This window comes from Anopheles funestus, chromosome X, assembly GCF_943734845.2.
Source record: "Anopheles funestus chromosome X, idAnoFuneDA-416_04, whole genome shotgun sequence".
Lineage (NCBI taxonomy): Eukaryota > Metazoa > Arthropoda > Insecta > Diptera > Culicidae > Anopheles > Anopheles funestus.
In genome coordinates this window covers 16,914,512-16,939,631 of record NC_064597.1, presented here as the reverse complement: position 1 = coordinate 16,939,631, position 25,120 = coordinate 16,914,512, and the positions used below count along the sequence as shown (strand labels likewise).

Here is a 25,120-nt window from a genome sequence, read left to right as displayed (position 1 = left end):
ATGTTTCTTACAAAGTGTTTCTAACTTTTCCATCAATTGGGTATTTGACTAAATACCCCCACTAAAAATATGTTGGTCCCTGTCTAAACTAGCGCGAGAGTCTAGTGTAATAATTAGGAATTATTAAACCATTAGGTACAATAATGTCAAAGTAAAATATAATATGAATAATCTATAGCGAACCTATTACAACATAGGTTTCCAATTTTCCAGCTTTCCTTTATTTGTTGCAAAGTATAGTTCTTGCGTTGCCATTAGGAATTAATTAATAGAATGAAGGAATCCTTCCATTGAATTGAATTATTACCTTAACCCTGTAGTGCTAAAATCAATTACACAGTAGACTTATACATTCTGTCACAAAAGTACCGATGATTGTTCATTAATCGTAATGTCTACGACCGCATACCCGGGTATGCTTTTCATTTTCAAATTTCAATAACTTTCCAGAAATTTCCAGAAAAAAGATATTCTGCTGATTTTTTTTTGTATCTTTAGCAAATTTAATCCTCTTTTACAATTCATGTTTAATTTATTTTTATGTTAATCGCAAGTATTTTTCTTTCGTGATTTTCGTTTCATACCCCTCAAGTCCACTACCGGCATACCCGGGTATGCCATACATTTTGTATGGGGAATGGAACTTTTTCGTCTTAAAACGGTAATAACTCATACTGTATTGAATATTAAAATTTTTAATTTCGTACACAGCTACATACATTAGTTTTCATTGTTTTGGAAAATAATTGAAATTTTTCTGACTTGTTTATTATTGTTTTTTCAACTTTTTCTAAATCACAACCACGATTTTTCACAATTCACATTCATGCCGATCGTTGACTTGAGGGTGTAAATTTGGTCGTGGACATTACGGTTAAAACAGCGAATCTCACATGCATTTCTTGTTTTATCTTCTACTTCTTCTTCTTCTTAATTGGTTGGTAGGTTGTATCCTTCTATGGTTTTGGTATCTGCCATAATCAGAGGCGTACTACCGTGGTGTCGAAAGACTGTTTTATCTTCACTACGATGTTGACACAACTGTCATCCATTGCTATGAAAGTATTTGACGTTATCTTTCAATGTCAGTATGACGTTGATATGCAACTGCATCTGTAATTATCTGATATCCTCAGTTGCAGATCTAACGGTAGGTCGAGTATGTGGTATGGGGAAGGGGTCCCCTTTCAAAATAATTCATTGCCACATGATTGAATGAACCAGTGCAAATGCCCTTTTAAAGCGTTTTGCCAAAACAACAGTATTATTAAATGTGATTAAAAATTACATAATGTAAAAGTGTAAGATCAAATTTGATCGAGAGGAACGAAGAGTTGTTGAATTGCTTTCTTACGAGCCTTTTTCATCCATTCCGCAAGTGTGTGCGATAGAGCTAGATGCAATAGATAAGATCCGGCGGCCGCTTCGCCACTTATAGTTGTGTTGGTGTGTCGTGATAACGAAGCAGAAGATATCATGATCGTGAGATAAGGAGAAATTGTGATCAGTAGCGATCGGACGGCAACGCTTTAGTGTCATGAAAAAAAGCTCTCGGCATATAGAACATTCTGCAAGCGTTATTTTTAGATGCCCAAAAAGTGATACTCGAGGATCTTATTCCATACAAAGAATGGTTAGCACAGCAATTCATCTGTTGATGTGATGTTAAACAGTGAAGATATATGTTTTGTATGTCGGCTTGGTCGGCAGTGTCAGCGTATACTTTTCGTGATACTTGTTAGAAAGTGTTAGTGAAAGAAGAATGCATCTGTGTAAAAGTAAGGGGGACAAAACTCACAAACAGTATAGGGTTATAAAAGTACATAAATACAAAATGTTCTTCGCTCTTTAAATCCGTCTGGTATTTCTTTTGTAAGGAAAAAATTTATAAAGCTTGAACAAACGATTAAGCAAAGAGAAGGACGTCAATCCAGAAGGTGTATTGAGGTAGTGTGTGTCGCATCCTTATTAACTCTTTTGACATTTCATAAGTCATCGACACGGCTTCGGTTCTAACGGTATCGTGTTGATCGTGGTTGAGAGATATCAAGAATTGTTCGAGGCAATGTACATACTTGCTTTCTTACATCAACGTTAAAGTTATCATTGTGTTGACTGCGAAGTTGACTGTACGCTAACGCCAGAGAGTACGTGTGTGAGTGTAAGGAACAAACAATCACCGCGTGTACAATGTGTTTACTAAGCTTGCAAATTATTTGCATTTGTGTTGTACATTTGTATTTTGCCATTTGAAATTAATAAAAAAAAAATTTTGGTACATGTTCTGCGAAGCGAGTCGCATCCTTTCTGCACAGAAAAAAAATGCAAGTGTTGGTTGTTATTTGGGGAAAAGAGTGTCTTTTGTGTAGATGTATACTTCTCAATGAGTCTATTGCTTATTGCATAAATTCGTATATTTTTAAAGTGGCCATTGTAACCGACTGTGGTGTTTTAAATGTGTGTAAAAGCAAAGGTGCCACAAAGAAGCAGTTTTGATCTTCCGAAGTAAATGCTTTCCTGTGGTTTATGAAAGTAAAGTGTAATGCGTACAAACTATCGTTTACACGGGTAAGTAAACAACATTGAATTTATAACATTAGGCGGCGATGCAAAATGTTGTGTATTTCATGTAAGGTTAAAACAAAAGTTTGTCTCAAAGCTCAAGTAAATTATTTCCCCTCACGGTCAGCAGATTTGTATTGGTAGAGGCTCCCCAATAGCTGTTCCGAAGATTTGTGTCCGAAATTTTGTATTTTTAACGAAACTTTCGTATGCGGCATCTTTGAAAATGCTACAGAAAAGGTTATGGCGACAATGTTTTGTCAAAAAAATTAAATTCTGCGAGTGGAAATTCGCAGAGGGTCGATAAGTCATTGAAGATGTTACTTGTATTTTTAGATTTCTTGGAATTGGTCACGCGGAGTTCCTTTCAAACGGTCCTCTACAGTAAATAAAATGTACTATTTGCAAGTTATAGAATGTTTGAGAGAGAAAGTAGAGAAAGAAACGGCCTGTTTTGTGGAAGGACAAGTCAGGGATCTTACATCACGACAATGCCTCGTCTTACAAGGGTCTAAATGAAATTGCTACCCTCCAGATGCCGCTTGGAGTCAATTGAGGTGATCAAGAAGAATGCCCTGAAAGAACTAAAAGTGATCTCTTCATACACCTATAAAAAATGTTTCGATGAATCGGAATAAAGATGGACTTAATTTGAAGGTGCGAAAATAAATTTCTATAATTGAACGATTGAAACCATTCCCGGTATTTTTGTGACAGAATATATACAAGACGATTGGTTTGTAACACTTATACAATTCAATCATTACAATACTTTCTTCTCAGAGCATTTATGGATTTCTCCCGATTTCATTATCCAAGAATACTTTATAAAAAAGTATTGCTACAACAAAATTATTGTTCAAGATTTTTTCAGACTTGCTTGGGCCTAGCACGCCATTGTTCAAAAAGAAATTATGCTTTTTTCTGGAGAATGATGTTGCTTTAAGTGTATTTGTTTATAATAATGTGCAATAAATATTGTTTGTGAAACGGATTAGTGTCACTTGCATTTATCGTAAAGATTCCTGTAAGACATTCCTATGTATATGCAAAATGCATCATCCGCAAATCCAGGGGGAGTGGGATGAGAGCGAGTTATGCAAACTAGTGTGACAGGACCTTCTTACTAAAGCATTTAAAGCAAGATAATGTATTAGTCAACTTTTGCTCTGGCCACCCGTTGACCGGAAGTTATACTAACCAAGCCACGCCCATTCAAAGCTTTCCAATATCTAAGAAATACACGCTAAGATGCAAATCAAAGCGCACACTTAGTATTCGTTCCACCGATGTGAAATGTTCGTTCCATTACGCTCTTGCCCGTGTTCGTACGGACGACGTTAAGAACGGCATTTCTCTCTGTCTAACATGCTTAGTGGAGATGTGTACTTTCTCCACTCTCGGACAATTTCCATGGCCGAGGTGAGATTCGAGTTTTCCTTTTTCACCAACTGTCGGGGCTACGGTTTGCCGAACGTCACGAGCGTTTGCCGAGATGCTGCATTATGGTAAGGCACTTTTCCATCGTCATGGAAATGGGCGTCTCCCCAGCATGTTTCACCACTTGGTGCTCTAATGGTGCTTATGCTTGGAATAAATGACAAATCTCCCTCTCAGAGTAGCGTGGGAATGATGCTGGGCAACAGAACAAACTATCTTCCCACGATTGCTGTATTCTTTGGCCTTAGGCTTTTGAGGGGGGTTTTGCTTTCTCTTGTTAGTTTAACGAAACAATAACACAAGTATTTGATAAAGCAATTTAAAAAAAACCGAATGCGTATCAATGTACATGAACTGTATATAGATATATAAGTGTTCGCGTTATCGAATCGGGAGAGCTAAAGTTCGTTTTAAGCTTGATTGATGATTTAATACATAATAAATTCATTAATACTTGAAACAACATTTTCAAAACAACAACTTATGGGTTGTTTTTAATTAGAAATGCATACAGCTTAAACAATTTGAAACTTGTTTTCCGCTTATGGGGAAATTCTTCAATGTCTTCAATCGATGTTAATTAAACATTGTAAAGAAAATTGAAAATTTAACCATATACAGTGGAGCTCCGATTATCCGGTTACTTTTTATCCGGCTGTCTCATTATCCGTATAGCTTGGAAATGACAGTTTCGAAGGCGATTTGACGTATTAAATGCAAAACCGATGAAGGCAAGAAATAAAAGCTGCAATAGGAAATGATACAATTGCCTTAAGTTCGACCAAATAGAACCGATTTATTTGGCATAGTGCACCTAAGAATATTAACTTTTAGTTTAGTGTTTAACCAATAAACACTAATATGTATCATTAAAAAGGGTTGTGGTTATTATCCGTGATATTCGATTATCCGGCAGAGGCCGAGTCTGGATGAGCACGGATAATCGGCGTTCCGCTGTACGTAAATTTGAGATTCGAGGAACAACTGTATAAACATGAAGCAGTGAAATAATATGGAAACCAATATCATTATTGGGAAGATTAATAAAATTGCATCAAACAATGGTTCGAACAAATTAGATCAAGTTGGTTAATTGCCGCATAAGACGTCAGAAATCATAATAAAACTATGCGGCCTAACAGGCTTCGTTGGAATTATGGTCCAAGATTATCTAATTAACACAAGTATGGTTAAGCCCACATGTTAGGGAACTGTTCATCAAATAGTTACTGTTCTACCGTTATGCAGTTTTGATCATTTTCAAAGTTTTAAGTTGTAAATTTATTTGTACAATAAATCTAATAAATGAAAAAAACATACAAATATAAATAAGTATAAAGCAACAAAGTAACCAGTAACCAAGAACAATATATCCGATATGCAGTTCCGTAAAATATTTACAAGCATCAGTTTGATTCAAAGCAATAGAAAAATATTCTGCACAAATGTTAGTACATTTATTGAAGAAATTAAATTCCGTATTTACAAGAGTACATGGATTGCAAAAGAACTCTTCAAATAAGGGTAGATATATTATAAATATAATACGTTGTCACAAAAGCTCTAATATTGAAGGCATGAAACAATATTGAAGTTTTAAAGAGTTTCTAATAACAATTTTTTTCACTTTTTTTAAGGAGTTTGTTCTTATGAGTACTTTCGAACCAACTTAAAAAGCAACTTCAAATTTGTAACAACGTTTCGTTGTCGTTAGTTGTGGATCTATTATTTGTGTGTTTTTTTTGTCAAAGTTAATATGGTGTACATGCATTTGATGTTTGGTTTTTTTACTTTCTCATCCTGCTATTGCATCAATAATGGATAACTTCTCCCGAAACTTAAACGAACACGTGCGCATACCGTACATGACACCCATGTCGCATGTTTTGTACTTCGTTTTTCTTTGGCGGAGCAAAAAATGTATCCATTGGCAAGTAATTCATTAGAAAGACTTCTACGATCGCTTCACCACCTCCACATACGCACGGCGCTCGACCGTCTTGCACACACACACACGTTACACATTTTACAGACTTACTCTGACAATTACCTAGTGGCGGCATCCGGAAGCTGGACAATGGGTCGGTCGGGAAGTGGAATGGCCGTTGTCCGAACGCGAAATGGAACTGCTGCTGTTGTCCTACGAAAGATGCTTCAGAAAATTACTTGTTTTGCTCGAATGTTTTACCCCAACCGGTGGTATATCGATGAGTTTGATTTGAATAGAAGGAGGGTTTGGGAAAGTGGGAATGGACATGCATGGTAGTTTTTTTTTACGCTTGGGAAGAAGGAAGATTAATGTGATTATTTTGTATCCTTCCGGAAAACTTCCGATCGATATGTTGGTTTCCCTCCATCGTTAGGGATTCTTTCTTAAAGGATTAAAGTGAAATTAATTTCTGCACCTTACGTTCGTTGGTTGTACATAATATTGGTTCTGCACGCAATGTTTATACTTGCGTTTAATGCGAGCAAGATGGCAGTAGTCTAACTCACACGGAATGAATTATCCAGGCGCAAAATCCTAGCTTATCACTTAATCATGTTCACACTTACTGCCGTGATGCGTCTCTCCACAATGCAATCGCAAACCACAGCGCATATTGATGTCGCTGACTCTTCGAACCCACCAAGGACGCACAAGCACGTCCTGCGGCGTATGGTATTGTTAAGTGATTTGTTGCTATCGCCCTTTGACAGTAGAGCTAGTTGCTTCGAATGACCGGTCCTTAGGATGCAACGAATGCAGTTCCGGCCGAAAGCCGAAGAACTACCCACGATGAGTTGCACTTTGCAATGTTCCCCCTTACCGACCGGAAACGGAACGAATTAGCCACAAACTAACCGTGGCTAATGTGTGAGAAACTGAATGCCTATCTGCTGAATGGAATTTCGAACATGAGAGTGAAGGATTGAGAACTAAAACAGGGAGTGTATGTATGTATTTATGTGCGTGTGCGTATTGGTGGGGGTGGCGTACTTACTTGTTTTCGATCTTGGTTCCCGTGGTCCGTCCACCGTCACCTTGATTGCCTTGTTGTAGGTGGCCACCTGCGGCGGACTTGTTGATATAGTGATAGTAAGCGTGAAGCTTTTGCCTACGCAATTTTTGCGAGGGTAATTTTTTGTTTTTATTTCACAATTTGTTTTGTGCATTTTGGTTCATTCATCCATTCGGCCAGTGCGCCACCGGACCGAAGAAGATGCGATACACCGCCATGAATGAAAATTCAACGACAGACATAGAGAGGGAAAGAGAAGGAATAGATTAGTAGTGATTAGCTTACGATGTGTATGTCTAACAATAGCTTGAACTATGACTACGGTCTAGGCGACGACGGCAGGCAGGATGATGATAATTCTCTGGCTTATTTTAACCCTTTAAGGAGTAGAAAAGTTTAAGCGAGTTCTTTGAGTGTTTAAGGTTATTAAACTCAATCTAAGAAAAAAAAAACTGAAATATCCAATTGCTTGGTGAATAAACGATTCAAATAATTATTTCTTCCCTCATTATATCATTTGATAATATATTTCCTAACGATATTCGTCTAATGTCTAAGCAAATGCTTTATATTTGTGTATTTATACACTATATATTTAAAACAAGCTTGTTTTTTTAATGTTTTTTTTTAATCTACATTTTCAATTTTCCAACATTATTCTAAACAATCAACAATTTTCCAACATTATTCCAAAATGATGCCAAATTTTTTTAATCAGGTAGATATCAATACTTTCCGTTGAAAGTTAGTAATTGGTAAAATTCAAATTTTTGCAAGAGTCCCAGTAATCCAACTCCCGGACATTCCGGAGTCGACCCGGAATCAACTCCAAAGTAGGTGGAGAGGGTGAAGGGGTATAATTACAAAATTACGAAAATCAAGTATTGGAAACTTGTGAAAAATGTGGGAAAGCTTCTTTGAAAACTCTTTAAATAAAGTCATCCACGAGCTTTCGAAACATTGGTACCTTATTATCAATTGAAAACTATGGAAAATACCAATGAACACTGCATAACCCAAAAACAAAAACTATAAAAAATTGTGAAAATCTGTAAAAAATAACTATGTGGAAAAATATGGAAAATGCCACAAAAGTTTCGATTTTTTTTCCGAGTTTCGATGTCGGTGTCGGAATCGGAGTTGATATCAAACTCAACTCCAGCTTCAACTTCGGAGTAATAAGAAATTGACCCCGGAGCAAACTTCTCTGACTCTGGATTTATTTTTGAGTCGAATCCAGTTCTTCAATTCCGGAGTCGGAGTGGATCCATGATCCAAGTCCAGAGTTTCCATCACTTTTGCAAAATGTTATGCACCACCTATCGCAGGGTTAAACCCCTTACCCGTAGCAGTGATTAGACAGCGCTAAGGATAAAACGTTTCCACAGCAACGTAAAGAACTCCATGCGTTTTAAAACGAGCGTAGTGAAGAACATTGTACTATGTTCAAATTTACGCTGTGTGCGTCAACAACATTAGGGAAACCGAGGTACACACGGAAAAACACAATGGAAGGCCGGGTGGTGAGCTGATGCTGATAAAAAGGGGGTGTTAATTGAAAGCAAAACAAAGTCCCTACTCTTCGGGGAGGCTTCGGCGAATAAGTCCTGCACGTACGTATGAGGGTGTTTTGCGGATATGCTGCACATGTATGTTACCGGTTTCTTCCGGCCAACCCTCTGTTTCTCGTCGCTAGATACGACCGGGGGAAGGTTGTTCCTGTGTATCTAAATATTCATAACCTACATATACCCGTACGTAGCGACCGGTTCGTTATGAAAGTCAGCGGCCTGAAAGCAGATTTCCCCCAAAATTAGGTGAGCTTGCGTTACCTTTTCAAGGGGGTTATGAGAGGAGAATAAAAAAGAGGCAAAACAAAACAGGTACTGGCACTGGCAGGAAGGTGTTACGTGAACATTGGCGGTAGGAAACATCTTTATATCTGTACGGTACGGATTGAATCACATGTTATTTACACCTCAATTCTATTAGCAAACAAAATGCGTAGGTGGGGAAATAGCAAAACTGCGAAGAAATTACACTTATGAACAAAAACGTGTGAATACAGCTCATTATTTAATTTTCCAAACGAAACAGATGTATCCATTGCGTGAACCACACAGAGACATGCAAATGTTCTATGTTTTGCTTTCACACCTGTCATCGTACTTTTTACAAATTAGTGAAAAGCTGTTTACTCTTCTCACATTAGTAACACTTGAAAACAAAACGCCTGAATGTATGCAATCGGTACACCAAATTAGTGTAATAATTATCATAGACATTTTCAATTAAGAGAAGGATGATCTAAGAAGATCCCAAAGGCATCCCAGCTCCTTAACAAATTTGTTTGTACTATAAAACAAAATTAATACTTAAACCAAATAGAAGTCAATTTATACGGTTAAAGGCATCAGTTAAAACAACTAAATGTTAATTGTGTTTTTGATAGATTTTATTTTTCAATTCAAAAATGAATAAATTCAAACACTGTAAAGACACGCAAGAAATTGGAGCGAAAGTGTTGGTACTAAACGAATAGACATCAGTGTACCCGATGGATAATTTATCCACCCAGGTTAGCACACGGTAACGTTTCGTTGATGTGTAGTGCGAGGAAAATGTTGCCAAAGAGCTCAAAATTCTACTGTTTCTGGACGTGAATCGTATTTGTGGTTGTGTGCGTGTGTGTCTATATGCGTATAGTCATACTCAATCTGGCAGAGTAGTTGGAAATAGCATCGTCAAGGGTTCTGGACGAGAGTTACGGCGAGAGTTGTTTAATGAAAATTTTCCAAAATGTTCTCATCATTAAAACCCGTGCCGGAGTAGCCGAGCAACAACCAATGATCCCGCTGTGTGCGGGTGATGGTAGCTGCCTGAAAAGGGAAGTGATTAAAATGAGGAAAGTGGTGTTTTGCATATCTGAACCACTTTAGCAGACGTACTAGACGCTATCCACACACATGTAGATAGGTGCTGCCATCTCCCTGTCTTATGGAGTGGCGTCTAGGAAAGGCACCTTTTTGTTCGAACCGAACACCTAGGGCAGCAGAAAGTTTTCACCTACTCTCTATCCATCTATCGCACCCATCCTTTGCTTTTTGACCCTTTTTTAACAGATGCCTAACTTTCGTTGTGACGCACTTCGAACCGAAGAAGCGGGCAGCAATCTTCTTCGACAGGGCTTTGTTTTCAACTTAGGTAAAAGGTAGCACGTTTGGGATGTTTTGTTTTGGTGCTTCATCATTGTCTTATCACCAATTGCCGTTTCTAGCAATTCTAATAATGACCGTTTAAAAACAAAATAAGCACAACCATAAAATAACCATTCTGTAGGATTGATTTCTTTCGTGCAATCAAAATCCACTGCTTTTTGTCTTAATTTTCATTCATTCCTGACGTGTCGGGTACTCCGACCTAGCCGCTTTGTAATACTCTTTTAAGCTCTAGCTTAACACCAGAGCTACTTAATGCTCTGGCAATCTTTCGCCCATTTAAATAGACACTTGATGGTTTCAAGAAGACGCACGGTGTTGGTTAACGGGCGTAGGAGATGGTTGATCAAATCTCTGTAAAAAAAATTGACCAAAAATTCAAAACCAAGTCTTCATATCTGGTGATCGAGAAAATAAAGGCACCCCGGTTGCTTTAATAGCTCAATTTGCAAAATTCAGCATTTTATAATTGCAAAATTCCACCGTGTGCCGTGGTTGCACAATGTCCTATTTCATCAAACAACAACAAAAAAAACGATCACAATAATAGAGCTGCCATGAAAAGCGATAAAAAAGGAACAGTTGCGAATATCGAAACGAAAAAAAGCATATAGCATCAATCAACACGCAAAACCGGATTCATCCCGGTGAGCGGGTGAAAAACCGCTGATCGGTGTTAAACTTCGCGAATGAAAATAGCGTAACGCGGCCACATAAGGTGAAAATGGAGCATGATTTGATTCGATAGGATTATGGTTATCGAAACAAACCGGCTTTGCTGTTGTTGTTCGGTCGCTAAATGAATTAACCCTTACATGCGTTTACTGTCCCAGTCCACCTAATGCTTACCAGCAACTCTTTATTCTTAATAATAAAATAATATGAGTAAAAAAATCATGGACTTATTACAATTTGTTACAATTTTATACAAATATGTGTTAAAATGCTCTGCTGTGGAAATGATTTCCACAAATGATTGTTAAACAAGATATATATATTTATTTGCGCCTACATTAATGAGCTATGTTTAACGATTGAGGCACATTTAAGTTTAATACTTTAGAAGTTTAGGAAGAGCATTAGATCGTCAAATGTTTTGGAGTGCTTTAAGAATAGCCTTTCTTAATGTATGTTTCTCTTAACTGGACAGTCATATATTGTGTACGAGGAAACAATCTGGACGGATTTTGCTACCAGATAAATCATGTCGAAATAAATCATATCGATAAGTGGAACACTTATCATACTGTACAATATTTCCATTTTTTAATGCTTGATTTGAGCTCGTTACACAAACAAAAGTCATACAGCTTATCTAAAACGATAAGTTAATTTCACTGTTTTCGTTTTAAGCGTACGCTGAAGGGTTGTTCAACAAGTAGAAACAATGGAAAAACAAAAAAACCATGACACAAACATACAATATGTGCCCCAAACGCTGCAGAACAAAAAACTCTTAAAGCCAAAAACATTGCAATAAAGCATCGTCTGAGGGTATGTGGGGAATACCAAATGAAATAAAAACAAAACAAAAATGGCAGCACCCCATTTCTTTAACTATTCTCTTTGCAGCATTTGTATGAAAATGTCTGGTCGACAGTACTTGAAGCTACTAATTAACATGTACATGCTCATGTAGATGCTGCAGTTGTGTTGTGTACAGATATATTCATACAAGCCAATTTTGTTACACGCTTGTGCACGTACTATACGGCCCTCCAAGCCTTGTGGAGCTACCAGAGTTGATTCGTGTTTTTCGCAAAGAGCCGAGCAGTATAAGTATACGTGAGAGAGCGACATATATAAACATGGCAACAGGATCATACATATGTATCAATTTAACATCCACCGTACAGCATCGCACCGGTGCGGAGTTTGTTTAATTAAAACGATGTTTCTCGAAACCTTAAAGCGACCCATACGTTGCTCCTTTTTTAGCAGATGATGCGCATCACTCATACCGTCAAATTTAACGGCAGAGAATTTAGCTCACATCCAAGGGAGTGTTGTACGTGCTTCTTTTATTTAAATTCAACAAACAAAGCGCCAACATTTGTCCTGCCAGTTAAGGGAAATTGGATTTTATTTACCCATTATAGACACAATTTCTTTGCATACGCTTAATCCCAAAGCAGATAGGAACGATCTAATACATTAAAAATATTCTTTAACGTAACCAATATAGCCTAATCTTGATCATATTGCGATTTTTACACAGGTTTTATGTAAATACATGAGTTGAAGTTGAAATACGTCTAGCAAAAAACGAAACTCCTTCTTTTGTGAAACTAGAACCTCAAGAGGTACCAATATTTTTTACTTTCCTTGACTCTATTTACACCTAGCAGGGTATTAAGTTTTGCGTATTGGAAAACCGGTGTAGAACCGGTACCGCTACCATCTCCACCACCCAACAAAATACAACTAATTGACAAAAATGAAACCATTGTATTCATTTGCTAGTAATATTCTTAACAATAAATTTCTGAGTATGTTATTAAATAACGTATGTATTAAAATAGCGTTTGAATAGAAACGATATTTAGAATATTTAGAAATTAAGAATAAAGAGATATGTTAAAAAAGTTAATTGAATTAGGAATTTCATTTGGAAAAAATACATCGCCTTAGCTCTACGTATCAGCACAGAAGTTTGCAATAGTTTATTGCTTAAAGAATATTATGAAAACTGTCGTTCATATGATTCTATAGCAAAGAGTCATTGAAATCATGAGTCGATTTTTGAAAAATTAGCGAATTTTCATAGATTGATGCATCCTCAAAGATTCGTGAAACCTCAAAAAACATCCTCATGAAGCCTTATAGATGCATGGATCACTTAGGAATTGTGCTTTTAGGCATTTCATACAGATGAAAAAACCTAAGTTAGGCGACCAAGGTGTGTAGATGTGAGTGGCGCTAGGTTTTAGCACAATTGGATCGGTACCTAACACTACTATTACGGGCCGTACTCTCCAGCTATAGGTAAATCAAACAAATCCCAAAAATGACTAACCAAGACTACAAAAGAAGAATACATGTGGCATTCGCATAGAGAGATGAATCTTTGAGTATTCATGAATCTTCGCAAAAGTGATTTAGAGTAATGCATTCAATTGAACGATTCATTCAGATTCTTGAATCTGAATCAGATATACCTAACAGTAGTTGGTAAGTATATTTTCCAGTTCCTTAGTCGCCGTTTATGATCATTTATGATCAGCTAATTTATTGAATATATTCTCCTCTTCAAATTGGCTCAGAATTTCTCGTTCTAGCACATTTGGTTTGACGTTGGGTGCGTTGGATAACTTAGGGACCACCAATGCGTTGTTTGATTTTTTCAACACGTCTTGGATTTTTTGATCATATTTTGACCGGTTGGCCAGTCATAACGACCCTTTCGGTACAACGAACGGATCACAGAAGTGATCACTTCAGTAAATAAGTGCCCACATTTCCATCAGTTTTCTGTTTGAACTTCTACTGATTCCTCCGGATACTTGGAAATGGTCGGATGGAAGAAACCAGTCTTCTAAAGGATGCATTCTCCCTTCTCCAAAAATGCCAGAATTTTGATGAATAGTTCCACGATCGGATGGAGCAAGCGAGTTTGAACAAACTACACATCGAATACAATTCACTGTTCTGGTCATAGCGGCAAACTAATAGAGCTTTCCAATTTTCTCTGTATAAAAGTAACAAAGTTGGCCTACCACCAGGTGCCAGGGTAATTGTGTTTTTCGCTTTTTTAATGCATACGTTATTACTCAACTCAGAAAACATAAATAAATATTTCGTAGTAAGTAAAGGGAACACGTAACGATCAATTGCATACACTTCGTGACGGATTGTGTTCCATTCTAAAGCATTGCTAAACTAGCATGTTGTGATCATTTGACCCATTGACAATTCAGGAAATATGTACTTTTTGTTTGTTTTACTCAATAAGATCAACTCAAGAGGATTTTAGGAATTAATCAATTTCTTTTAAACATCTTCAAGGATTGGACGAATCGGTTTACGAAATGTTCACCTCATCCCAGTGTGCACTATCAATTCTATTACAGTGATGGTATAACGTTGGCACTTACAAATACTATTGGCAAAAAAAACAGTTTGACTCAAACTTCAGCTAAAATTGAAGTAAAACTCTGAAGCAAACTAAGGCAAAAAACATCATGGTTGAATGTTAATGGTAATTAATTTCACTTGAAATATGTAATTTATTTGAATTGCGATAATAGAAACATAACTGTTTGAATAAATAATACAATAAAATTAAAATTACATTAAATTACAAACAGCATTTCCAAGAGACAAAACAAAAGTAATGAATATTACATGAAAATAAAGCAATAAAACAAAACAAAACCCTATATCGTTGAAACAATGTCACATGAGCTAATTGGAGCTAAAATATGCTTTTATCTACAAATGTTCACTTTCTTGCATATATATGTGTAAAATATAATGGTTTTATAAATAAGAGAGTTGTTCGTTTCAAATTGATTTTCCACGATCAGTCACATCAGTGTGGCGATCAGTCAAAACAAGAACTAGGGCATTAGGGAAATGAAACTGTTTGACGTTCCAAAGCGATCAAAAGATCTAATGTTTCGAGTCAACTGCCACTGAGACAACCGGTCGGTGATACGGAACCTATTCTGCCGTTTCAGTCACCAATGGTGAAATAGAGCATGTCTACGTGGGGCCTATACTCACCACGGCCGCTCCGGCCAACGAAACGCAGATCATTGAACTTGGCAACCTGGTTCTTCATGACAGCGGTGCAATTACGCAGCTCGGCGCAGTAGTTCTCATCGTTGCCGGCCCGCACCGTCACCATCGTGCCGTCACCGACGTCACCGAGCGCGACAACCTTGAACGCAACCGGAAGTGTTTTATTCGAGCGCCAGTGCGGGGGCAGCACTGTGCACACAAACAGAGGACTCCCGGTTCGGATCAGCTCGCCCGGGTGCTCGGACAGAAAGTCGCCCAGCGTCCGTTCCGCCAGGATGTCCGACGTCATTTTCGTATAGGTGTCGTTCAGGATGCTGGCCGCCGACGGTGGGCCACTTTCGCCGCCGGCACCCGTGCTCGATCCGTTGCCATTGGTCGCGGTGCCGCCAGCGTTTCCGGTTCCGCCGCCGCCGCCACCACCACCACCGCTGGTGCCGGTGCCGGTACTGCCAGAACCTCCTGTACCACCGCCACCTCCTCCTCCACCACCACCACTACCACCGCTACCAGTGCCACCGTGGTGTCCCGTATGACCATTGGGAGCACAGCCACTCAAGCCTCCACCATTGCCGCCTGTACCACCACCACCGTTAGTGGGTCCATTGTTTCCTCCGCCAACAGCACCTCCGCTACTTCCTCCACCGCTCCCATTGCTAAGCGTCGGTGCGCTGTTGATTGTTAGATGCATTGTGGACACGAACTCTGCAAGTATAGTACATCAATTTAAATTTATTTCACTTTACGCACCATTTGTTTAATATTGTGTTATACCAATTGTATAATATTAGATGCAACTAGTAAATGCTTTATCTTAATTAAGAGTAGTCATAAATACACAACACTAACTATTCTAATCTCTTTTAAAGCAACGACAATTGTGGAAGGTTTAGTTTATTATATTTACAGGAAAAAGCTAATGATAGAGTGCGACGAACCCACTTTAGAGAATCGCGGAAATGAGTATGTAATGCGCGGCAGTTGATATCGAAACACCAAATATGTTAGCGAAACGTCAAAAAAAATGATATCGGAATCGCGTGCAATTGATATGGATCGTCTAATGGACGGGCTGTTTACACATGGGCGGTTTGGAGAGTTGAGATATAAAATAATTGTTTTTACTAAATTACCATCAAATATACGAAGTAGGTACTATACAATGTTATTTACAATAAAAGTTTTCCTCAAAGTTGAGATGAAAATGTAAAATATATCATCTTAATGGTCAAAAACACAACAACAGCAATCGTACGAATTTGACATTCCATATCAATTGCACGCGGATATTATCTTAATTTTACTAACACATCCTGTCATACGTAAATGCTATTTTAATTATTAGTGAAACAATTTCCTGATACATGTTTGATATTTCAAATTTAATCCATATCAGTAAGATCTATCTATTTGACAGACGAAAACAAAGCCTTGTAAAATTAGAATCCTTCGTTTCGAGTACGTTCGTCGTTGTGTTTGCTTGTCAGGATTTTTTTACCATCTAGCCGGATAGTAAGTCCTCGTACCGTGCGGACGGACCGGATGGGATTTTGATACCAGGTCCTGTTGTTTATCATATACACCACCGGATCGGCCCTATAACCCCCGTTCGTCGCGTATTACTAAATGAATGTTTAACAAGACGTACATTATAGCAAGCTTTTCGATTTTTTACGCGCACTTACAAATATTTGCAGTGTACAATTAGATCTTAACAAGTTGATTTAAAAGTTTACGACACATGGAAAGCGCATCGCATCATGTGTGGGCTAGGCTGTCTCCATATTATTTAAATTCCAATACATTTTGCTGGTATTCTATCAGCGATTAGCGCATATATTTTCAATTTATATCCAGAATCCAAAATGTGTGAATGCAACTAAATCAATACACCAAAACGCAGTATTGCTGTTACCCATTTTCGTTTTGTTATTGAATGACTTTTTTTTAAACATTTGTTCAAATAAAAAAAATGTTGTCGCTGTACGTATAGTTAGTATTAGTATAGTATTTTGAAGCGAACAATAATTAAACAATAAACAATAAACAATAATCGTTAATTGCTATAGCGTTACATCGTTACATTTAAATTCGTTACAATTGATCGTTACATGAATTGTGCGAAATATTTCAATTTATTTTTTTTTAATTTAAACACAAGGCTCACCGAATACGGTGACGATTCTCTCTTGTTTAATTCATTTCATAAAAGAAAAAGAGAATACATACACTTAAACATAACAAACAAGGTGAAATATATCATTATTTCAATATCTTCGTGCAAACCGTTACCGATTGTAACGGATCGATCCGGGCAATAGTGTCGGTACTTTGAAACCGGGTTGAATCGAACCAAAAAAAATTGGATCGAAACTGTAAAGTAATCTGATCTCTGATTCCTACTTTGATCGGAACGTAAATTGCCGTGAACCTGTATCACTTAAAAAATCGAAACGGAACGACCTAGCAAAAATGTATTGGAATTTTTTTGTCAGGTTCGGATCGAAACTTCCGTCTCTAGACGAAATCCTTTTCCAAGTTACAAGTTAATGCTTCACCTAGATACTGTTGGCTATTGCTCACATCTTATTACTATAATGTACACTTTCTTCGGTTTTAACGTAATCAATGTTCACGTGTTGTTGCGTGTTCGAAAATTAGGTCCTTTGCAAAACAGTCTAGCAAAGTGGGTTTATCCAACATTTTCCACCCGATGGACCCCTGTTAAATTGATACGGTTCGGTAATAAATGAGATGCAATGCATGGTGTGGTGAAATGCGTAAAAATAAATGAAAATGAAGGGATTGCTTCATAAAACCGAAACACGGCACAAACACTTCAGGGCATTCCCTGGACACTTGATTGGTATTTTCGATCTGTTCGCGGCTTGAGTGCCGCGTTAAAGTACACACATGCCCGTGCAACCACAGATCCTGCACTATACACCCATCGCTCATCCACTTTCACTAGGGCCTCACAACCCCTCTTAACACACTCCCCGCGTCCTTCCCAGTTCGTTCCACAGTAGCACGATCACCATTTAGTGACTCAAAAAAGGGGACACTCGAGCTCGCTCGCGCGAAAGATGAACATCAGAGAGAAAAGCGAAGTTTGAAGCACGGTTCGAAACATTCGAAAGGAAGCAAAAAGCGCGATACGATAGTACGGCGACACAAGCAACACTCGCCTGGATGGATCTGCGGTTTTTCGGCTCATGTGGGAAATCCTGTCCGAGACCGTAACCACGATCCTGTGTTTTCCGTACCAGTTTCCTGTACGAGCAGGACATAAGCCTCGACGTTTTAATGTCACTTAACGTAGGCGCGCGTGTGTGTGTGTGTTTGTATGTGTGAGATGTATGTTGTTCGAAACGGATGTCCGCTTAGTATTTTGTGCCGCCGGATGTTCTGCTGCTTGCTGTGGAAGTGTAAAACCACTTCCTTCTAACGTATGCTACCGGGATATGTGTTACCGGCCCCACACAAGGCACCGTCGCATTTCAGTTCACTTGGACCAACTCGGCACATTTCTCCGTACCCAGTCCCATAATGCACATGTATATATATGTATATCCGAAAGGCATTGATAGTGAAATGTGTATACATTTGGGGCAAGTTACAACAAAATATTTCCAGTTGAAATTAAATTCTTCATCGCTCGTCGTGGTCACATTTCACATCACAATTTTAATGGATTGTGATACAGGATAAATCGAGCGCATTGCTCGATTTACCGCTCCCGCTACATACTTGAAGAGCGTTGTCGACAATGTCACTAAAAGTGGCACCTCGAATTTTAGTATCACTAGATTTATTTATTTATTTGTTAAAAATATAAAATAAATAAACAAAACCTGCCTTTTCAATAAACAAAAACTTGCCTAATAAACTACGACCTAAATTGTTTTTGCACAATTCATTTTGCCTAATTTCGAAGCCTTATACAGAAACGATATGTCGAGCACACTTTAGACAATCACGAAAAACGAATATAAAATACTAGGCAGTTGATATGGAAAATCCAAACACTTTAGCGAATTGGTAAAAATTAATATCGCGATCGCATTCAATTGAAATGGAACTTTTGATTATTGTTGCTGTGTTTATGTTCGTTTTGATGTTAATTTTTTAAATTTTCAGCTTAAATTTAATGATTTGCAATTTATACTGATTTGCTGTTAATCAAAATTGTTAGTTCCTATTTTGTATGGCATATGTTGAGAATTTCGTAAAAACAATTGTTATATATTTTAACGCTTCAAACCGCCCATATGTAAACAGGCCGCCCAATTGACATTCCATATCAATTGCACGCGTTTCTATATCAATCATTGCCGTTTCGCTAACATATTTGTTGTTACGGGTTTTCGATGCCTGTTATTTCACATTCGTTTTGCGCGATTCTCTAATGTGGGCTCGCCGCTTCGTAATCTCCATTTCCCTGTACTAAGACACAGTTGGCACAGTTCAAGGTGACTTAAAGGTAAAGTTCGATTCTTTTTAAAAAAATAACAAAATCACTAGAAGCAAGTAACCATCGTATCATATTTCTTCCTACACATGCACATTTTTTTTAGTTGGCTCGATTACTTCGATCGTTGTGGTAAACGTGGGAAGCTTCACGAATCAGCAAACATAAGAATTAAAAAATCTTGTGTTTGTGTTTGAGCAAGATGATTTTCCTGTCAAAAAACAATCGAAGCAACCCATCGGCAAATTCAGCAAATCCAGAGCTGCTTTGCAGCCCAGCACTTTCAACCAAAAATAAACACACACAACTCTGGCCGGCGCTAGCGAGAGCCCATTCGACACAGCCAAGGAAAAGATAATACCGTGGCAGTGATGATTGCTGTAGCAAACTGACGACGGCTGTGACGGCACGCCTTGGCGGAAGATGTAATAAATTTTAAAATAAACTCAACTGTGCGCTCGTTGACCAGATTGTTTACCGGTGGTGAAAGGGATGGTTGAAAATTCCTTGCCGCTTCCCTAAACTTCGCGCCTATCTGCTATTGCTACTCCGTTGGCAACAGGGTCCTCCTCCGGGAATGGGTGGATTTTTCAAAAAAAAAGTGCCGCACCAGGTCGTGGAATGTTGGTGCCACAAGTTGCGCCACGCTGGTGTCCCGGCCGGGTTTTCCCACCCACCTCGCACGGTTTCGGTTATGCAATCCTGTTCGCCCGTAAAGGTTTTCTCGAGCCCTCATGCAGCCATTTATACCAATCCCTGCCGATCTGTTCCCTGGCCAAGGGTGCTACGAATAAAATTGAGGAAAAAAACCGAAGGTTTAGCACCGTTACAATCGCACAGTGGCATTTGCTTGTGGGTGGTCGTTACACACACACACACACACACACACACGGATAATTTCCCATACATCTGTTAGAGCTTCTGGTCGGGGTTTGTCCCTTGTCCGCGCACACACACACACACACACACCCCTACACCACGCGTTCGGGGTGCGTGTATGTATTAATTAACCTTCTCAGCTATGGAATTGTTTCCTCCCTGCCCGGGTTATTCGTTTTGCTATGGAACCGGTGGAATGTTTTCGCGCGCGCATTCCCGAAATCGCTACACACGCACAGTTCCGACGCATCCGACACCTCGCCGACACAGCTCATCGTGCGTATTTGTCGCGCTGGTTTGCTCAATATCAATTCCTGCCGAATAAACAAACGCGACACGCGACTCTTCAAGCAACAGAGAAAAAAAAAATACACACAATAGACACTGTTCACCATCTCCAACAGAGCAGGAAAGCGTCAAGCAAGTATCCACAGCCGTGCACGGACGATTCATGGTGGGAGTTTGGCTTCGTGTGCGGTCTTGTCTTGGGCGCGACACAACCGTGATGGATCCGTGAAGGAAACATGTAAACACGCCAAAAATCTCATCCATCCCTTTTTTCCCCCCCTGGGCCGGCTGATTAATTCAGTCTGCTGCTCCAGCTGGCCCGCACGGTGTGTCGGTAACATAAATAAACCATTTTTAGCCGTTACTTCACGGCACGGCATATTCAAGTATCGATGTACGGTCTCGTGTACACACTACGAGTGCAAAACAACCGGGACACCCAACGGCTATGGAAGTATCGCTTCCTTTCGCTTCACGAAAAATATAAACAACTGGTCAACGATGCAACAATTACCAAGCGAACTGTGGAGATATTTTTGGTTTTCTTTCTTTTCTTTGGCAAAATATTATGCTCTATTATACTTTCACTGTACGATCGCCTCAACATATGCTGTATCACCGGAGCACCGGATGGTCATAACCTGCGGAAAACACCTAACGCCTAACTAACTTGCAATCGTTGCAGCAATTTCCCCCGTGGAAGGAGGATGCGGCGGAGGGGAGCGAGACGGTTGGTAGGGATGTTTGGGGAGGGGTGTATGAAGTTAATTAAAAACTGCTTCCCCTAAGCAATGTGCGTTACCTTAGTATCCGTATAGACATATGCACCGACCGATAAACATATCATCTTTCTAGGAAAACACTTCGATTTGCCAAGTGTCGCTACAATTTCGCACTGTACACTATTATGCGTTTATCCTGCGTGTCGGCACCAGACCAACAAGCGGTGGTAAAATATTGCTTTAATCAAACAAAAAAAAATCATCCCGCTCTCTCTCACCTCCTACCACCACAAAAAAAATCCTTCCACCCACCCTTGTTTGCTACAACGTGTGGTTTGGAAAAATTGATCACTATACCAAGCCTCACGGCAGGATCTCCCTTCTTCCGCGTGTTGCATGTTCCGCAGTTTGTGTCGATTTTGGTTTGTTTTGTGTGTTTTTTTTTGATTCTGTATTTGGTTTTTGCATTTTGTTCGTAGTTGTTTGGTTTGCACAAAATGAAAAGAAACGAACGTGAATGCAGTTTTGGGTGGTTTTGCATTTCCTTCGCTTTTTGTTTTCTTTTTGTGATTGTTTCGTGTGTGTTTTTTTTTCTTTCTCGATTTTGTTCGCTGTTTGATACTGTTCTTGTTTCTATACAAAAAAAAACCACACGATAGCGTGTTACCTTTGGCTCGTTCAGCGTACGAACAATTAGCGACGCGACCGCTAAGGGTCTATGGCACGATATTATATTTTCACTGCCCCCTTTCCGATCGAGCGTGGCGTTTGTTTTTTTTTTTGGTTTTTGTTCACTGTTTTTTTTTTCTGAGTTGAGTTTTGCTTCATCTGCATGCGGTCGTGCAGATCGTGCGGTTTTTGGGGGCGTGTTAGTGTTTGATCTAATATATTGATAGGTTGGCTGGAGTTGCGGTTGATAGATGATGCTGACGCGATACGGGTGAAACATTTCACATTGCACCATTTGCAAAAACCAGACTCAATCATTGTCTATTGTTTTTTTTTCTTTCCCCTTCTTTCTCCTTTTTTAATCCTTGGACGGGAAAATCGGTAAAACGCGGACATCTGTTACGTTACAGCACGCTGCGATGCTCTAAAGGGAAGAATGCACTGATAAAATGATTGCCTGCATAAAAAAAAAACACTCGCAGCATTTCGTACAACCAAAGACAACACAGTTTAAACACATTTTAAACTCGAATGGGAGGGTGTGGAGGGGTGCGGAGGGAGGGTGCTTCTCACCTTAGACTCGTAAGCTTTTCAGCTCCTTCCAGATTGATCGTTCGTTTATCCACCGGCCTTGCCGTCCAGCTACTAATACGCGCTTTGTGCAAATATAAGCGATCTTTCCCTCACTCACAGTTCAACCCACGATCGTTCCCTTCCTAGTGGAACACTTTTCGCATCGTGATTTTTTTTTGTTAGTCAAATCTAGATCAACTGGAAGGCGTACTGCTGGGAAGAAGAGAAACAAATTTGATTTTCAATCCATCGACCGACGTACCGTAAAAATTTGCACTGTGAAATTGGTTATCATGCACGCGACAAGACATCACTGGTAGAAAGTTTCCACGCCGTCCCGGTGTAGCAGATGATGGTGCGGTGATTGCATTAAACTTGTTATTTTTTTCTTTTTTTTTTGGTAATTTTTTCTTCACTTTTTTCAACCTCAACACAGTCCTGCGAGTCACGAGAAAAGGGCGGGGGTTTCGATTTTTCACACAATGCGCTTCATTTTCTAATTTGCCTTAAAGCACAAAAGCACTTTTGTTTGGTTTTGTTTGCAAACCATTCGACGGAAACCACTCACGATCAGATCTGTTCGCACAGCTTCCCGCAATTTGTTTCCATTTGGTGTAACTGTTGCGGCATTCTATGCGTTAAACGATCATTAGACGATCTGCTGATTGTTGTATGTTGGTGCGTTTGCTAGTCACCAAAGAAACAAAACAAAACAAAACAGAAAAAAAACTGCCGATTGATGTACCACCCCACACACACACGGTACCGGACTGATTGCTCTTGTATCGGCCACGAATGCACGTCTGTGCGTAGAATAATCTGGCACGCACGCACGCCTTCGCTTTTACGCGGTGGTGAGCTTCACTTCCGAAATCGACGACTAGCTGCATTAAACTAAAAACCCTCGTCTTAATGAGAATTGTTGCGCTGCTAGGGCCCCGGGAACGGCTACTGGTGTGCCTGCGCCATAAAATCTCTCTACCGATTCAACCCTGCCGCCGCCCCCACATCACCCTCGGCATAACCCACCCCCCTGCAACCCCCACATTAAAAACCGACCGTGCCGTTCACGATCCACCAGCTTGTTCGGTTTTGTTGCAAATGGTAACCCTTTTTTCACCCGACCGTCAGGTACTGGGTAAGCTAGCCGTTGGCCCCTTTTGCTACGTCACACAGCTGATACTGTTTTCCCCTGCCCGCTCAATGTATTTCCTTCCTGCCTCGTGCACCCTCAACCACCACACACACACACACACACACGCACACATGTGTTGAGAGCGAACTGCTTCCTATCCTATCATTTGTATCTCACTGAAATCAAACACACATACACACATGCACACATATAAATATGTATATATATATGTATATACACACACCAAAAACGGCCGGGGGAGACTTTCGATTCGTTCTTCTAACCCACCCATCCCAAAAAAGGGTTTTCCCACAACAAGCAGCAGTAGTGAGACGGAAATTGACTCGCATTCGGGTTTGCGTTCGTGTGCCTTTTACATCAATACTTTGCCGGACCGGCGGGGGGGGGGGGGGGGGAGGTCTGTAGAAAACTCAAACGAAAGCTCCTTGCTACGAACGGAAACGAGACCCCACAAGGAGGAGCCACCTTAGAATTTTTTTTTTCACTACACGCTTTTTTTATAGCATCCATCCAGATTTGTGCTCAAAAGCTCGATCGCTAAGCGTCACGATCGGTACCGTCTGCATAAGGACTAAAGTTGACTTGGGACGGCAAGCAGCTTGAATGGGGAAATAAAACGACTTATCTATTGCTACCTTCACTACGATCGGTGTCAGATTGTTGAAATGTGTGTCGGGTTTTGTCGCATTTAGGACTCGTAGTTCGTGACGTGTCAGGCAACAAAGCTGACGCCCGTTTGGACCAAAACAGGTTGCGAAACCGAAACGAAAACTTCTCGGTTCAGCGATGCGAGATTTTCGGCGTGATGGAGAAAGAAAGCAACAACAACAACAACAACAACACTAAAAATGTGTGTGTGAGAGTTTGTATGTGTGAAGGACGTGTGCGTGTGTATGTGTGTGTGTGTGTGTGTTGGGACGAGCGTTGAAAGTCTTGGGTAGGACGCGAAACGTCGCTCACTCGCGGATGTCGAGTTGGGGCGCAGGTTGGAGTTATATTTATACATAATAATACGGCCACATACACAGCTTCCACAGCGCACCGGCCGGACATGGGGGGGGGGGGCACGAAACTAGGGGAGGATAAACGAATTGGGGGTGAAAGGGGTGGGGGAAAGGAGAGCGGATGGGGTAGTGTAGATGTTGCTGATTTAAAACAAAAAAAAAACGCAAAAAACCAGTGCTTACTTTCAATATAATCCGTGCTCGCAGCTATCTCGCTCTATCCCATTGGGTTGGGGCTTTGTTACGTAGCCATTCGTACGCCACCATGCGCCTCCATCGTTGTGCTCGTATCTCATTAGTTCAATTTAATGTATCTTTTCCGAACAAATTTTCTACAGTACCTCCTTGTTGCAAGTGAAACCACCGAACGGGTTCGGTCGTGCTGCTTTTGCGTTG

General features: G+C 39.7%; 1 protein-coding gene across 7 annotated transcripts in view; it reads right to left on the bottom strand.

Moving 5' to 3' along the window:
* Positions 1-23,581, bottom strand: part of LOC125771675 (loricrin) — a 37,187-nt gene extending 13,606 nt beyond the window's left edge. The window contains exons 1-5 of one of the 7 annotated variants that reach the window (XM_049442584.1): positions 22,565-23,581; positions 21,990-22,415; positions 14,948-15,667; positions 6,987-7,100; positions 6,041-6,154 (exon numbers count right to left, since the gene is read on the bottom strand). In XM_049442584.1, coding sequence (XP_049298541.1) covers positions 6,041-6,154; positions 6,987-7,100; positions 14,948-15,653 — 934 coding nt within the window. In that variant the 5' untranslated portion in view covers positions 15,654-15,667; positions 21,990-22,415; positions 22,565-23,581. The other 6 variants (XM_049442593.1, XM_049442603.1, XM_049442555.1 and 3 more) reach the window with 6 other exon arrangements.
* Positions 23,582-25,120: the final 1,539 nt, after the last annotated feature.